Source organism: Lytechinus pictus, chromosome 3, assembly GCF_037042905.1.
Source record: "Lytechinus pictus isolate F3 Inbred chromosome 3, Lp3.0, whole genome shotgun sequence".
Taxonomy (NCBI): Eukaryota; Metazoa; Echinodermata; class Echinoidea; order Temnopleuroida; family Toxopneustidae; genus Lytechinus; species Lytechinus pictus.
Window position 1 is genome coordinate 74,132,008 of NC_087247.1, and position 16,550 is coordinate 74,148,557.

Here is a 16,550-nt window from a genome sequence, read left to right on the forward strand (position 1 = left end):
CATTTTTTCAATGCACATATGTTTTACTATAATTTTTTTTTTTGTAAATTAATAGGCCCCAGAGAAAAAAATCTTATGCTTTAAATGGAGATGTAAGTTTTGATTGATATTTAAAAGAAAATGAGAATGCTATCTGGTTGCTACTTCCATCAGCATAGATACAGTACAAGTAAGTGCCTGGTATACATTTACTGGAATCTTCACTGAAAACTGGTATCAACAAATGCGAAATGTTGAGTAAACTCCAGAAGTAAAACCTGTTTCTCATACGAACGATTTTTTTTTTACTGGGCATAATTATGTCAAGATGTATAAGTTGAACCGTGGTATGCAATTTACTACATATAAAAAATCAAAATTTAGCGAATGATCATGTGAAAAAATTGTAGTTTACTCACATCCAAATTAATAAGTTAATAAAATATGACTATGATGTATAAACAAATCAAATACATTACATGGGTGCTCTTGGATGAAGATTACTCGGACCAATTAGCCCATCGATCTGGCGTGCCTCCATTCCTTACAGGTTTGCGTGTTTGTAGCAAAATCTTGGTTCCAGTGACTTTGATCCTGGTTGCCAGGTTATTGTTCTTACGAATGTTGTATGCAATTGCTGCCAATCTTCCTCTTTCTCTTTTCATGCTGGGAGGCAAATCCGTACGGATGGAAACCCGACTGAAAGGCGACGGAGGGTCCGATGCTCTGCTGCCAGGGGGGTCCGGCTGCCGGCGCGGTCGTCGTTCGTAGGCCTGAAGAAGCCGGTCTCTGTCCATCATGCGGCCGAATCTGATGATAATCGCAGGGGGTTGGCGGTTAGAATTACGATCTCCTCGGGGGGTTGAGGGCAGACGGTGGGCATTTACAAGAGGTATCTGCATAGCTTCCTGCTTTGAAATGTTCATGAAGAAGCAAATTGTTTGATGAACTGTGTCATATATGTTTTCGTCAGTTGGGGGGGCCATTCCATACACCAACAAATTAAGTTTCCGATCATGAATTTCACCAAGGGTTAGTTTCTCATTAAGCTCCTCAATCTTCTTGTCTATGTTATTACGTAGCTGGGGAAGGTCATCTTTTTCAATGGCGAGTAGACGACCAGATGTACTTGTTAGGCTAGTTTCTATGTCAGAAATGACCTTTTTTGTTGCTTCCATTTCAGTTTTCAAATTCGTTATCTCATTAACAACCGTATCAAGTTTGGTATTTACCTGAGAGGTGAAGCTGGTAAACATGTCTCTAATGTCGCTCATGAATGCCATTAATTCAGTAGGTACCGCGTTGGGGGTCGGCGGTCCATTCACATCGTGTACCGTACTGGTGCTGGACGTGCGGGAGGTATCGGCGAAATTGGCGCCTGCCGTGGCACCCTGAGGCAACGTGGCGTCATGCGTATCGTGGCTTGCGATTCCCAAGTTTTTCTGACCAGTTTCCCTCCTTTTAGACCCAGTATTGTTGGCTTTTTTACCTGGTTGCCCCCGTATAGATTGTACTCTTTCTGTCTAACATCCATTTTGGCAATATTTGATCCAAGTAGGCATGTAATTTTCCACCAAAATATAGTATGTTTTCAGGAGCTCACTCAAGAGTGCTACCGCTCTGTCGACATCGCGTTATATCTCCTCGTTATATCGCGTTATATCTTGCTCAGTATGGAGCTTAAAATATCAAATTTTGAAGTCAATATACAAAACATATTTCAGCCCGGAAATCAAACTTTCTTTATTTTGTTTGATTTACAAATTTATTTTTAAAAAGTGCTCTGTAAAAATTTATTTTTTGTTGTCTGCATAGAAACATTTTCTGCTCGCGCTACGCGCTCGCAAAATTTTATTTGTCAGATACCTATTGTTTTCCTGTATTCCATAAAGTTCTCATATTATCCCTATTCAGGTCAGATTGCCAAAAACGTATCAGCTAGCGCTGCATGCTCGCATTTCGATTGGTAAGTTATGTCTATGTATACATGTGAAACTACTTAAATCCCCATTTCATGACAGTTTATCAAAAATTTCGGCCCGCGATTTGCGCTCACATTGATTAAAATTAAAATTTATTAACTCGTGCATCTTATGTATAATTACAACAGTGCTTTAAATGTCCAGTTTTCAGGCCATAATATTAACATATTTTCCGCTCTCATTGGGCTTATATTAGTAAATAAGATATTACTTTAATAATCGAATTGTTCCCTTTTCAGAATAGAATATCGACAAGTTTCATCAAGCGCTTTAGGAAGAGAAATAGGAAGATAGTCATCATTTTCATATGATGGCATAATGTTCTTAGAATGTCCCGGTCCTATGTCAAAACTCATTGTGCTTATAATGGAACATATCAGCTCTTTTTTAACTGTGATCCATATCCATATCCACTTCACAATTTTACTACAAAGTGCTTGAAATACAGAGCTTAAATTACCTTTTATTCAGATCAGAATAGCAAATGTTTTAAGCACGCGCTCGCTTTATTGATTTTCATGATAAAAATATTTGGAATGCCCAGATTCTAGGTTAAAATCCGAAACACGCGCGCATGTTAACTTTATTCAGATACGCAGCTTGTTTTCTATTTAAATCATTATCCAGTTTCAGATCACAATTACCGAGCTGAAATTTTGATATTTCGATCTGAAAGAAATTGACAGATTAATGGACGTGTTTTTAATAAAAAATGTATATATCGAATAAACGATTATTGCAAATCGAAGCAGTAATTCTTTTGAGGTTTCACTAAAAACGGACGTTCACCTATCTAATCATGAAAAGTATGGATTTTCGCTTTAGAAATGATGCGGGCGCAAAGCGCGAGCTGAAATTTTGTATATTCCAATCTGAAAAGCGGACATTTTGAGCACGATTTTAAGTAAGAACGAGTTGTGTATCTCAATCTCGCTTGTCGATTTTTGTGTAACATTACAATCTTATATTATTTTTGCACATCCGGAATTATTGGGGGGGGGGGCAAAACGATAGTTGCCGCCCCCAATATTTTCAAACGGTGAGGCGATCGCCCCCCCCCCCCCCCCAGGATCGACGCCTCTGCCCTTCAAAGAAACAAACCAAAATCAACTCCGAGCGGCCGATCGGGAAAATGTGGCTGAAAAAATCCCCCCCCCCCCACCCCATTGGCGAAGGCTGGATCCGCCCCTGCATAAGAATATATCTATAATAACGACAATAACGCTAATTTAAATATCTCTATGTATTTTACACCCCTGTATGGAACGCACGCAAAATCTATGACGAGCACATAAACATACTACTAAACATAAAACAGTCATGTACATCATTCCTGGCTGGGGATTCCCCGTTTTCAAATGTTGCTACGAGTCGCGCAAGTGAAATATCCAATATCGTACATAAACACAACGACAGAATAGTAATTTAAATTCTTTTCGCAAAACTTAGTATAAACCATCTTTGCTTATTGGAATCGACCCAGGTTTTACTCACAGTTCATCGCCATTGGAACTTGAACATAAAGTCAAGTAAGTAATGAAAGATTTAGCAGTAGGCTTACACCATTTGCTTTAAGTAGTGGTGTGTCGTATAAAATTATGTTCGCGCGCTCGTGTACGCTAGGTTTACAGCATGGACACACGTCGTTAGGCCTATTTCCGGGGTCTACTCAAGCGCCCATTTTCGTGAGATTGACTTCTTCATTATTTTTATTGCTTATTTAGGATTCTTATTGTTATCAATATTTGTTATTGTCATTATTCTTTTTATTTCTTTACTGTTATCCCCTGCTGTTATCATGCATCAGCAACATTGTTGCTGTATATAGGCCACATATGCCTTATATTCTTTTTCCGTAGTACATCCCTCTTGTAGAGTATGGTCGAATCATGTAAACTTCGTCAGTGGTGGATCCAGGGGGGGGGGGCACAGGGGGCGCACGCCCCCCCCCCCCCCAATATCCGAAGGCGCCGCTCAAGAAATAAAAGAAAAGTAAAAGAAAGGAAAGGCGCAGCTTAAAAATAATACACTGATATAATATTAGCAACAGTAAGGGAAAGACTATCCCCCAGCAAAGACTTTACCCCTTTTTCAACATTTCCTTTTATGGCGCCGGTGAAGTGCAAAAATATGTGCGCCGCTCGGCAGTATGCCTCCCCCCCCCCCTTTCGCCAAAAGCTGGATCCGCCTATGTTCGATGGCAATCATCACCATCATCATAATTATTATCAATAATTTTAAAATCATATTAACATTCATCACCATTATGGTCACAAAGTATATGTCTATAGACTTATTATAATGAAATTAATTTTTTTTCATTAAATTTCAAAGTTCAATAGGACATACTAAATTATGTATTCTATTGTCAGTGTTTGTACTGATATTCATAAGTGTAGACTATTACGATGATGATGATAATGATGATGATGACGACGATGATGGTGGTGATGATGATGGTGGTGATGATGACGATGATGATAACAGCAACATTTCATCATCATCATTCCTCATTGTTTCCTTATATCAGATAGATTTAGTCATTTATTAATTTATTTTGTTTCTTTTTTTATGACAATAATCAAATATATAGAACTAAAATATTGTCGTTATATCAGATGCGATGTTTTATGATAAAAGGAATTAAGAATGGAAAATAAAAATATTTCTGAATGTTGCTTGATCATTACATCTTTAACAAAATTAAAGGGATATGTTTTCGTCTTTTCTTAGATAACGAAAATGTTAGTAAATATTACATGACGATAAGTGAAATTAATCATAAAATATATAATCCTTTGTCAGTATTTTTTATAACATTTATTTTAAGTTGATTTAATATATATTGATATATTGTTCATGACATTGACTTGTTATGATTGTATTTACTTGGTTTATATTTTGTTGAAAATGAAATAAATGAAATGAAATTATATGAACTGATTTAAAAAATAAGCACGATTACGTGATCTTCTGTCTTTATCAAATACAGGATAAGGATTATGACAACGATACGGAAAGTGAAAGTTGCTGCGTATAGTGGAAGTGTTGAAAACAACGTGGCCGGACTCACTGAAATAAGAGAGAAAATGGCAGATTGTGTTGAAGAGGTTAAATATGTTCAGCTACCTTATAACATTAGTGATATGCAGAAGATGAAACTGGATAAGAATTACTACATGTTGCTCTGTCATTCAATCAACAACAGAAGATTTTCAATCACCAATGTCACTGATGCTCTTTATGATGGCTTCCTTATGAAATCCAAGAAACGATTAGGTAAGATGGAACGATGTTTTTAATATTTGTAATACTACATAATAATGTTGTAAAAGAAAAAGTAACTCATATGCCTGATTTTAAGGAGTGGAGCTCCTTGGTAAATTTGAAGTGATTTCGTGGATTATATTATGCCTATCCCCTTTCCTTTTTGACTACCCGATTTTTTGTTATATTTGTTTTGTTTAATGCAATTAAAATTAAGTATTTCTAGACCGTTTAGACTATCGATATTTGGCACTATTTCTTTTCCTTTTTTAGGTCGCCGTAAAATTGGTGTGATTGCTCATGACTTTGATCCTGCCCAGCTCTCTTCGGACAAACTTAACAGTAGAATGGATTCCTTCAAAACCATTCAAGAAAGAACATTCAGAAAATCAATTCTGCAACTAATCGGTGGACAGCTATCTCAAACACCGGTAGAGATTAATAATGACCAATGGGAGGAACTCGGAAAATATTTAAGAAACGAATTAAAGAATCCGAAGCCCCGGAAACCTGGCCGCTGCATGCTGTAAATCGTATTGTATGAACTATTATCACATTGTGTCAGAAGTTGTGAAGTATATACAAAGGGAATTATTTTGCATTACAGTTAATACAATAATAATATTGATGATAACATATACCTAGCCTGTGGAAATTTTAAGTTTAATTTCTTTAACGCAAATTTAATGTAGAAACGTGATATGCAAATGTACAAAAGACAAACTTTCTCTATATAGCAAGTAAACATAACGCAAAGAAAAAAAAGATATCACTAGCTAATACATGCTTCAAAATTCATTCATACATACAATGTTTAAATGTTTAATTCATTCATTCATTCATATCATACATTAAACCAAAATTCATTCATACCCTACACGGAACTCTTCAAATTTTCATTTAACCAACCCCAAAATATGCTCAGAGATCCATTAGACACCACGGTCCCGATTTATGGAACTCTTTATACCAGAGTCTTTACAAAGATGCTCATCTCTTTACTCATTTAAGGCAAACATTAAATCCATGTTAATATCAGAATATTTAAAGTAAGTTTTCTGTGTCAGTATTTCAGTTAATCATTAAACCACTCTTCTTTCAGTGAGTTAATCATTACCAAATTCTCCCACATGACAATCATCTCCATGGCCTTCATCCCAATCATTGTCTCCATCATCCTCATCATCTGCATCGATGGTGAGCGCGTCATGGTCTAGTGGTTCTGACTCTCGCCAGAACAGAGGTCGTGGGTTCGAATTGTAGCCATGGCGTGTTTTCCTTTAGCAAGAAATTTATCCACACTGTGCTGCACTCGACCCAGGTGAGGTAAATGGGTCCCGACAGGAAGTAATTCCTCAAAAAGCTGTGCGCATCAGAATCGGTAAACTAGCTTATCCGGGGTAATAGAAGCGCCTTGAGCACCTATATAATTATAGCAAGGTGGATGCGTGCGCTATACAAATCCTATATTATTATTATTATCTTCATAATTGAAATTATGAACAAATATTACCATTATGCATCATAAATGAATGAGTTTTAATCCGCGGGGTTGCCATTTTTTTCAAGCAATCTGCTTCTAATGACAATCCTCCTGCAAACTATAAGATGGAACGATGTTTTTAATATTTACAACAGAATGTTGTAATAGAAAAAATAACTCATATGCCTGATTTTAAAGAGTGGAGCTCCTTGGTAAATTTGAAGTGATTTCGTGGGTTATGCCTATCCCACTTCCCCTTTTAACTACCTGATTTTTTTATATTTTTTTTGTTTAATGCAATAAAAATGAAGTATTTCTAGACCGTATAGACTATCGATACTTGGCATTATTTCTTTCTTTTCTTTTATTTTTAGGTCGCCGTAAAATATTTTCTTTATCATACTCCAGCACGTAATAACATATTATAAATTACCAAAAATATTCCTTGCAATATGTATTTTTGCAGCATCTATATCGTTCTCATGGCATTGGGAGTGCAGTGACCGAGCAATAAATTTGTCCTCTTCATCTGGGAAGAGGACAAACGCCATGAGAACGATAGAGCGCCGTCAGCGGGCGTTGCGGTGTAATTTGACGGATGTTTGAATGTGGGCACTTTCGCTCCAAGAGGATAATTTTCTTGCTAGTTCGCTACATTCTTTTTAACATTCTTCTTGGGAAGTCGATATTACAGCACCCCCCCCCCCACACACACACACACTCACCTGTTTTATCCACTTATGTCTTGTAATAGATTTCTTAAAAAGTTGCAGCTTTAAATTTTAAACTTGAGCAAGGCACCCAGAGTCACGACATCCGTCAAATTCATTGGAAGCTCCTTGAAAATAATAAGCGGCGTTGCGGTCGTTGAACTAGGGGTTAAACTACTGCGTAACGGCGTAGATTATGCTGCCACGGTATCAAACTGCGGATTTACGGAACTATAAATAAATAAAATAGCAATGATTGAATTATTTTGAATCATTTGCATGCCAAACTTTAACGAATCAACATGAACATACATCCCATACGTATATCCATCGCTCCCAAACGCTACGAATGTTCACTATGCGATAAGACATACAGTCACAGGTTCGACCTGAAGAGGCACATACAAAATGTACACCCAGGTATGGAAGAGGATGATGATTGTGAGACAGATGATGAAGGTAGCAAATATGATCATCGACTCCAAAGGCCATCTAAAAAGCGTCGATTGGCAGAATCTAGCTCTGATGATAAAAGCGAAGGAGAGGATGAATCATCAGATTCTGAGACACCTCACACGGAAGAATCGGAAAGCCACTGACAAGATGAGGGATATTTGCCAAATATCAAAAATATATCTAAAATGGATCGGATGAAAATGAGGCTAGAGAGAAGCTGGCCCATGTGAAAGTTCTATGGGCAGTCAAACGCATCTTCTTCTTTTTTTATCTACTCAAAGTTTTTACGGCAGAACCTGTACCTCGAAGAAGACCAATCGGGATATTCAGTCTGACTTCACGGAGAAACTAGAAAATGGCATGGATATGAGTAAAGCTATACAACGTGTCTTAGACAGAAGCATGACAAAATTTGAAAGCTTATTCCAATACCATGAGGAGGATGAAGATGATAGTGAAGATGAGACAGAGTGATGCTCAACAGTGAGACTGTTATAAAGTCATATAAATGGACTACTATAGCTATACATGCGCTAACACAAATGGCAAATGAAGTTTATTTCAACATGTTCAGTGTTATGAATTAATTTTGCTGTACCTTTTATTTTCAGATAAAAGCCCCTCGTAGTGGGGAAAATATTTTAATTATCATACTCCAGCACGTAATAACAGATTATAAATTACGTAGAATATTCATTGCAGTATGTATTTTGCAGTATCTCTATATATGCTTTCATGAAAATAATAACAAAAATCCGAGTTACCACACTATCTACAGTGTCATTTGTTTATCTCTTTTCATGATATGAGATTCTTAGCTTGATTAATTTGATGATGGAATATAACAATAATACATAATCTAAAATTCAATTATTATGCATACACGTCACAAATGTGCAGGATAAAAGAATGAAAACATGCATTATTCATTTTACACCAACACATACGATATAAACTTACCCCCCCCCCCCCCATCACAATAACAGTAGTTCTAAGTAGGAATAATAACTATATAGGCCTACATTCTGTTTCATCAGACTCGAACAGGCCGTCTTCCATGATCATCCAATTCATACCATCTTTGACACCGATCTGACATCTCGCTCATTCTTGCAAATATGTTTACACTTAATCGGCTTTTGCATCGGCTTTTTCATAGCGTGTGAACGCGATTAACTTGCATCGGCTCGCGGTTCAGAACCGGCAATTTTGCACCACCAAAGTAGTAGGTTCAGAACCGCGACCCGATGCAGAATCGGCTTTTTTACTACGTGTAAACAGAAAGCCGATTCTGCATCTGAACCGCGAGCTGTAACAGTGTGTAAACGCAGTGCAAGATAAACCAAAAGCCGATTCTGCATCGGCTTTTGGTTCAGAACCAAAAGCCGATCAAGTGTAAACACGGTAATAATAACATCTCAACACCTCCCATCGCGTCTCGGAGCACAGATAAAGCAACTAGATTTCGTACAGTTGTCAACCACCTTTTCAATATCGCCAATGTATAGTATTGAGAGGGTTTTCCCCATGGACACATTGCTCTTGACGTGTGTATGACGTACTTGACTTATAACTTCAGATATAACAGTTAACTTTTATGAGCAGTGCAGGGGCGGATCCAGCTCCCGCCAATAGGGGGGGGGGGGCGAAAAAAATTTCACCCATATTCTCCCCGATCGGCCGCTAAAAGTTGATTTTTGTTTGTTTCTTTGAATGGGTTGTCCCAGTTGCGTAATGAGCCAAAAATTTGGAGGGGACTCGATACGACGTATCGCGTAAAATCATTAAGAAGTTGCGAGCGAGCGAGCAAAAAATTTGACATATTTATTACAAAAATCAAAGTTTGTGATAGATTTTGACATAATATTTGCAAAATAATAGGCCTATATTTCACCCTTATCCCTTTCCACTTCTCTTTTTTTTCTTGGGAGGGGGGGGGGAACGCCGTTGTCCTAACAGTTATTTCTTAGCTTTATTATTATCAAACAACATTTTAAAAAAATGTAATAATCTCATTAGCCCTATTTAAAAAGTGCGAGCGCGAAGCGCGAGCTGAAAATACAAAAATGATATTTCAAACATGAATAAGAATGGGATACTCTATTCATGTTTTGTAAATCATGAAAAAGGATGGGTAATTTTGTATTTTTCTACATTAATATTGCGAGCGCAAAGCGCGAGTAGAAAATTTTTGATATTCTGATCTGAAACTTCGATAATTTTAAATTAATTTAATTTTAGATAATTGTAACTTTAATCTAAAGCACTGTGTAGGGGAATTGTGAAGAGGATGTGAATAGCACTTAATAAATGATGCGAGTGTGAAGCGCGAGCTGATATTATGATTATTATTTTGACCTAGGACCTGGACATTCTAGGCCTAAGGACATTTTGTCATCACATGAAAATGATCTTCCCATTCCTCTTCCTAAGCGCGATATGAAACTTGTCGATATTCCTTTCTGAAAAAGGGACAATTTAGTTATTAGGATTTCATGAAAATTTTATTATCATATTTATTAATGTAGTAAGCCTAATGAGTTGACATCTGTTGACATTTAGGCTTGAAAACTGGATATTTCAAGCACTTTTGTAATCATGAATAGGATTTATGAGTTGATATATTTTCAACAATAATGCTAGCGCAAATCGCGAGACGAAATTTTTGATAAACTGTCATAACAGAGGGATTTTAAGTAGTCTGTTACAGAATTGATATATAAAGAATCTTATGGAATAAACAAAGACAATATGTAGGCCTTCTTGGCAAATCAAATAATGCGAGTGCACAATGAAAAAAGCTGCAAATGATATTCACACAATAAAACGGACATTTTACAAAGCACTTTAAAAAATCAATTTGTATATCAAACAAAATGATGAAAGCTCGATGTCCGAGCTGGAATTGTATATTGACTTTAAAACTTGATATTTTAAGCTACATATCAGCCTATTGAGCAAGATATGTATTTCATCGAACATGCTATGCGAGCGCGAAGCGCGAGCAAAAATTTGATATAGTGACATAAAAATATATTTTTCAATCATTTTCCAAGTCTTCCTCTGACCTTATTTTATTCACTCGTCTCCCTCCTCTAGTCCTCTTCTTTTTTCCTTCCTTCTTTCCCCTACTTTTTCTTTTCTTTCTTTCCCCTACTTTTTCTTTTTTCTTTCTTTCCCCCTTTTTTTCATTTTTTGCTCCGTCGATAGGGGGGCCCGGGCCCCTCGACCCCCCCCCTGAATCCGCCTATATGCAGTGTACATCATTCCGTTAGAATCAAGACATTTTACAATCATTGAACATCATCATCATTCTTACCCGCTACTTCTTTTATGAATATGTCACGTTATACCAACGTACCTCCATCTTCTCTACTTCAAGTCCTGCAACTACCCGCATCTTAGTCAGGTTCACTATGTACATATTTTAGCTTTCGCCGGATTTTTTTGAGAAAGTGATAACTATATATTTTTGGAAAGGTTATTGTATGAGCTATCAGAAAAACAATGGTTTAATTTGCACCGACGACCCCTATATGGCCGCTATCTTGGAATTTTCAAAATGGCCACCGTGAAAGTTTTTTTTTCAATATCTCGGCTTCTAAATAACCTAGAATCATAATTTTTGGGTTACACTTCGTAATTCCGAAGGTTTTTTATTCCGAAGGTTCGTAATTCCGAAACACGTAAATTGCCTATACCTCGATGTTTGTTAATCCGAAAACGTAAAAGGGTTCGTTAATCCGAACATTTGTAGCGTTATTCCGAAGGTTCGTTATTCCGAAGGTTCGATAATCCGAAAAAGAATTAAGGTTCGATGTTCCGAAGGTTCGTTAATCCGAAAACGAAATAAGGTTCGTTGTTCCGAAGGTTCGTTAATCCGAAAACGAAATAAGGTTCGTTGTTCCGAAGGTTCGTTAGTCCGAAAACGAAATAACGCTCGTTAATCATTTCGTTTTCGGACTAACGAACATCATTTCGTTTTCGGATTAACGAACCTCACTTCGTTTTCGGACTAACCACTAGCGTACCTACGGGGGGAGCAGGGGGGCAGTCTGCCCCCCCCCCCCCCCTGACGAGCCACAACCAATACAAAATACATATCCCTGCCCCCCTGACGAGCTTGAAAGACCTTTTTTGCCCCCCCCCCCCCTGACGAGCTTGAAGACCTTTATTGCCCCCCTGACGAGCTTGAAGACCTTTTTTTTCCTTTATTTTTTGCTTGTCAAAATTTTTGCGGCCGATTTTGCCTCCCCCCCCCCCCCCTTTGGAAAATCCTAGGTACGCCACTGGGACTAACGAACCTACGGAATTACGAACCTCATTTCGTTTTCGGACTAACGAACCTTCGGAAATACGAACCTTCGGAATAACGAAGCTTCGGAAATACGAATGTATGCGTAATTTTTGCACCTAAACCACCATTTATGAGGACAAGAAATCTAGTTGTATTTCACAAATTACCAGACCCAAAACTTACATCGAGTGTCAAATTATGTGTTGCAATAGACCGGTTTATACTAATGTAGTCAAATTTATGGATGTTTCTTCCCTCGGGGCCTAGTAACGAGTTATTCCATTAACCTGTACCTAACTATACTTCAATACTTGGAATCCACTTTGCATACATTAGTTGTTGCTATGTCGGGCAAACCTCAGGCAAGCTTTCCGGTTGTTAGAGGCAACCTTTGTTAAACTGGTATGCATACAATTTGAATATGTTAGTAAACCGGTCTATTAAATGATGTCACTTTTCAGTAAGGTTAATGTTACACCTATACGCTATTTCATCAACCATTTAGAGTGTTTTCTGTTCATATGATCTAGTTCAAAGGTCAGTTAGGGTCAATGACCTATGACCATGTCGGGGTATTAAAGGTCAAGTCCACCCCAGAAAATATGTTGATTTGAATAAATAGAGAAAAATCAGATTCGCATAATGCTGAAAATTTCATCAAAATCGGATAAAAAATAAGAAAGTTATGACATTTTAAAATTTCGCTTATTTTTCACAAAACAGTGATATGCACAACTTAGTGATATGTAAATGAAACAGTCGATGATGTCCTTCACTCACTATATTTTTTTTTTTTTTAATTAAACAATATTTTATTTTTTTTACAGATTTGACAATAAGGACCATGCAACTTGACTGAACCATATAGTATTAAACAATGCCAATTCCACGTGTTCAGGGAGGAATTAATCGTTGATTCATTTGACAATGAGGAAAAACATATAATAAAATATAAAAGAAATAGCGAGTGGATGACGTCATCAGTCGCCTCATTTGCATACCGACCAGGATGTGCATATAACTGTTTTGTGAAATTAAGCGAAACTTTAAAATGTCATAACTTTCTTATTGTACATCCGATTTTGATGAAATTTTCAGTGTTATGCTTGGTGATCAGCTTGTATGAAACTTCGGTTTCATGACCAAGGTCAAAGGTCATTTAGGATCAGTGAAATATTACCATGTTGGGGGCATCAACATTAATGAAGGTTAAATTTGTAAAATGTCATTATAGGTTTAGAAGAAACGGACATATATCATGAAACCTTGAAATAAGAATGTTCAAGTATCATTCAAGCATCATTACTATGTCAATTGTATATTATGTTCCACACGACCCCAATGGAAATCAGTCTGTGTACTGTTTGGGCTTTTTAACCGTGTATAAATAAAATCAGTCTTATCTATCTTATCTTATCTTACCAACAATTGAATTAACATGAGAATTGATATACTAAAAATGTGTTTTGAAAACATTCATTCATTAAGAAAACAAAATGCAATGACTTTAACTTAAACTCTTGTATGACAATGATTTTATTAAAATCTGGATTTATTACTGAATTTGTGCCTTGATTTGGCAAATTGATTAACAGCAAATAATAACTCCTGCTTACTCAAGCGTTGACATAATCACAATGAAGACAATATTTATAGGATATGATTATACGCATTCATGATTATTGTTCTTTAAAATCAAATCGACAATTTTAGAGGTACATAGAGTTTGTATTGTATCAGCAGGCAGTGGCGTAACTACGGGGGGGGGGCATGGGGGCACGTGCCCCCCCCCCCCAATCGGAAGACCAAAAAAAAAAAACGGGGAAAAGGAGAGAAAGAGGGAGAAAGAAGAGAAACGTAGTGGGAAAGAAGAAATCATTATCTATTATAATGTTATATTATATTATATTATAATTATGTTATGTTATATTACATAACAAACATTTTATCATAACTCATAATCAATTATGAAACATAATTTGCTCAGGGCCTATGTCTTCATTGTTCCTCGTGCTCGCATTGTATGTTTAACGAGATATAAAATCCTGTTGTACTAAAACCTCCCGTTTTCAAATGAATATACACCAAATATATTTCCTCGCGCTTCGAGTTATTGTTTTTATGTAGTGACATAATTATGCTTCTTTTTCATGATTACTGATTGCCCCATGTTAAGGTCTTAATATAAAACATTTCCTGATTACGTTCGCACGGGCGTTCGCATTAGTGGATTGGTGAGATATGTCTCCATGAATTCCTAAAATCAGTCCCTTTTTCAGATGTAATTCATCTGAACACGTGTTCAGATGTAATTCAAACAAAATCAGCAAGCGCTTGGCACTTGGCACTCGCATTACATGGTGAGATATGTATACTCTAAATGGATTCCTTAAAAAATATTCCTGTTTGGGGTCAATATACTATACAAAAATTTCAGCTCGCGCTTCGCGCTCGCATCATTTGGTTAGTGAAATACGTATGGTTTCGTGAATTCCTACAAACAAGCCTTAAAATGCCCCTCTTCAGGTCTGAATTTCCTAAATTTTGACTCGCGCTTCGCACTCGCAATATTTGATTAGTGAGATGCGTACGTTATTCATGATTACATTGACTACAAGTGCTTTATGTAATTCTAATAAAATCAGCAAGCGCTTGGCACTCGCATGACTATGATGAGGTATGTATACTTTTAATGGATTCCTAAAATATAGTCCTGAAAATCTCCGTTTGGTGTCAGCATTTACAAAAATTTCAGCTCGCGCTTCGCGCTCGCATTGTTTAGCGAGACAGGTACATATCATGATTACAAAAATTTGATTATAATGTCCCTTTTTAGGTCTTAATATAAAAAATTTCAGCTCGCGCTTCACGCTCGCAATATTTGATTAGTGAGATGCGTATGTTATTCATGATTACATTGACTACAAGTGCTTTATGTGTTTAGATGTAATTCTAACAAAATCAGCAAGCGCTTGGCACTCGCATTAGATGACTATGATGAGATATGTATACATGGATTCCTAAAATATAGTCCTGAAAATCTCCGTTTGGGGTCAACATATACAAACAATTGTTAAGTTATATACCTATTCCGTTTAAGTAAAAAAAAAGTGCTTAGAATTTCCATTATTTAGGTTAAAATGTCAAAAAATGTAATTGATTGTTGAAGTATGTAACGTCTTCATGGCTATTTCATGAAAGTTAGACATTAGGTCACTGAGGGTCCATGAACTTTGATCATGTTGTGGTATCAACGTTGAAAAATCCTATCCAAGGTTAAGTTTTTGAAATATCAGCATAACTTTGCAGTTTTGAGCACCAACCTGGTGTATAAAACCTGGGAATATTAGTAATCAGGTATCATTGATCAGTAATTATTTGTCTTGTTTCAGATCACATGATGAAGGTTAAAGGTTATTTATTGTTCATGAGCTTTGACCAATGCTGTAGTGGTTACCAGCGGCGTAACAGGGGTCGGTGGCCAGGGGGGGCAAGAGCCAAAAATTTCCCGGTCATATCATGGTATGAACAGGTGCAATGGTGTAATGAGGCGACTATTTTGAGAAGGCCAGATATTGCGTATCAGGCAGAATTTATCTTTTAAAAAAAGTTGCGAGCGAGCGAAGCGAGCGAGCAAAAATTTTTGACCTTTTTAATACAAAAATCCAATTTTGTGATAGATTTTGACATGATATCCAGAGAATAATATATTTCACTCTTCTCTCTTTAGATTCCTTTTTTTGTGGTCTGTACGCCACTGTGAACAGGATTCTGTGCGGCAGTAGCGTGAAGAGTAAAAAAAAAAAACGGAAGGGCGCATTATAACACATGTGCTAAAAAGCTGCTTTATATAAGTCCCGAGCGAGCGAAGCGAGCGAGAAAAAAATCACCTTTTCCTGAGAATCTAACTTTGAGCTATTTTTTATTCAGTAAATAAAATCATATCCTACACTTTTCCTTTGCTTTTCTTTCCTCCTTTTTTTGTTGTTCTTGTTTGTAGAACTTTTTGAAGCCATGGCCCAACCAAGGAGATATCACAGAGTGATATCTCCTTGGCCCAACCCTTCCATACGCTGTGCTGTGCGGTTGGGGTCCGGGGCGGAGCCCCCGGAACTTCTTGATATCAAAGCCATTTAAACCTCGCAGATTGCCGCTATTTTAATCAAATCGCGGGCATATACAGAATATAGCTTAATTTTACACAACAAATTTTATTCAACCCAGTTGCGTAATGAACCAAATATTTTGAGGGAGCAAAACATTGCAATGTGGGAAAAATTTGTAAAAAGTCGCCAGCGTGCAAAGCGAGCTGGAAAAAATGCCTATTGAAATTAAATTCTAATTATGTGATATATTTTTCCATTATATTCAGCAAA

The 16,550-nt window shown here is 36.8% G+C and overlaps 1 protein-coding gene across 1 annotated transcript; it reads left to right on the forward strand.

The window, feature by feature from the left end:
- The first annotated feature begins 3,290 nt into the window (after positions 1-3,290).
- On the forward strand, positions 3,291-9,279 carry LOC129256099 (uncharacterized). The gene is made up of 4 exons (XM_054894386.2): positions 3,291-3,490; positions 4,954-5,240; positions 5,502-7,453; positions 7,519-9,279. Exons 2-3 carry the CDS (start codon positions 4,964-4,966, stop codon positions 5,756-5,758), a joined length of 534 nt encoding a protein of 177 aa, XP_054750361.2. The 5' UTR covers positions 3,291-3,490; positions 4,954-4,963; the 3' UTR covers positions 5,759-7,453; positions 7,519-9,279.
- The last annotated feature ends 7,271 nt before the right edge of the window (positions 9,280-16,550 follow it).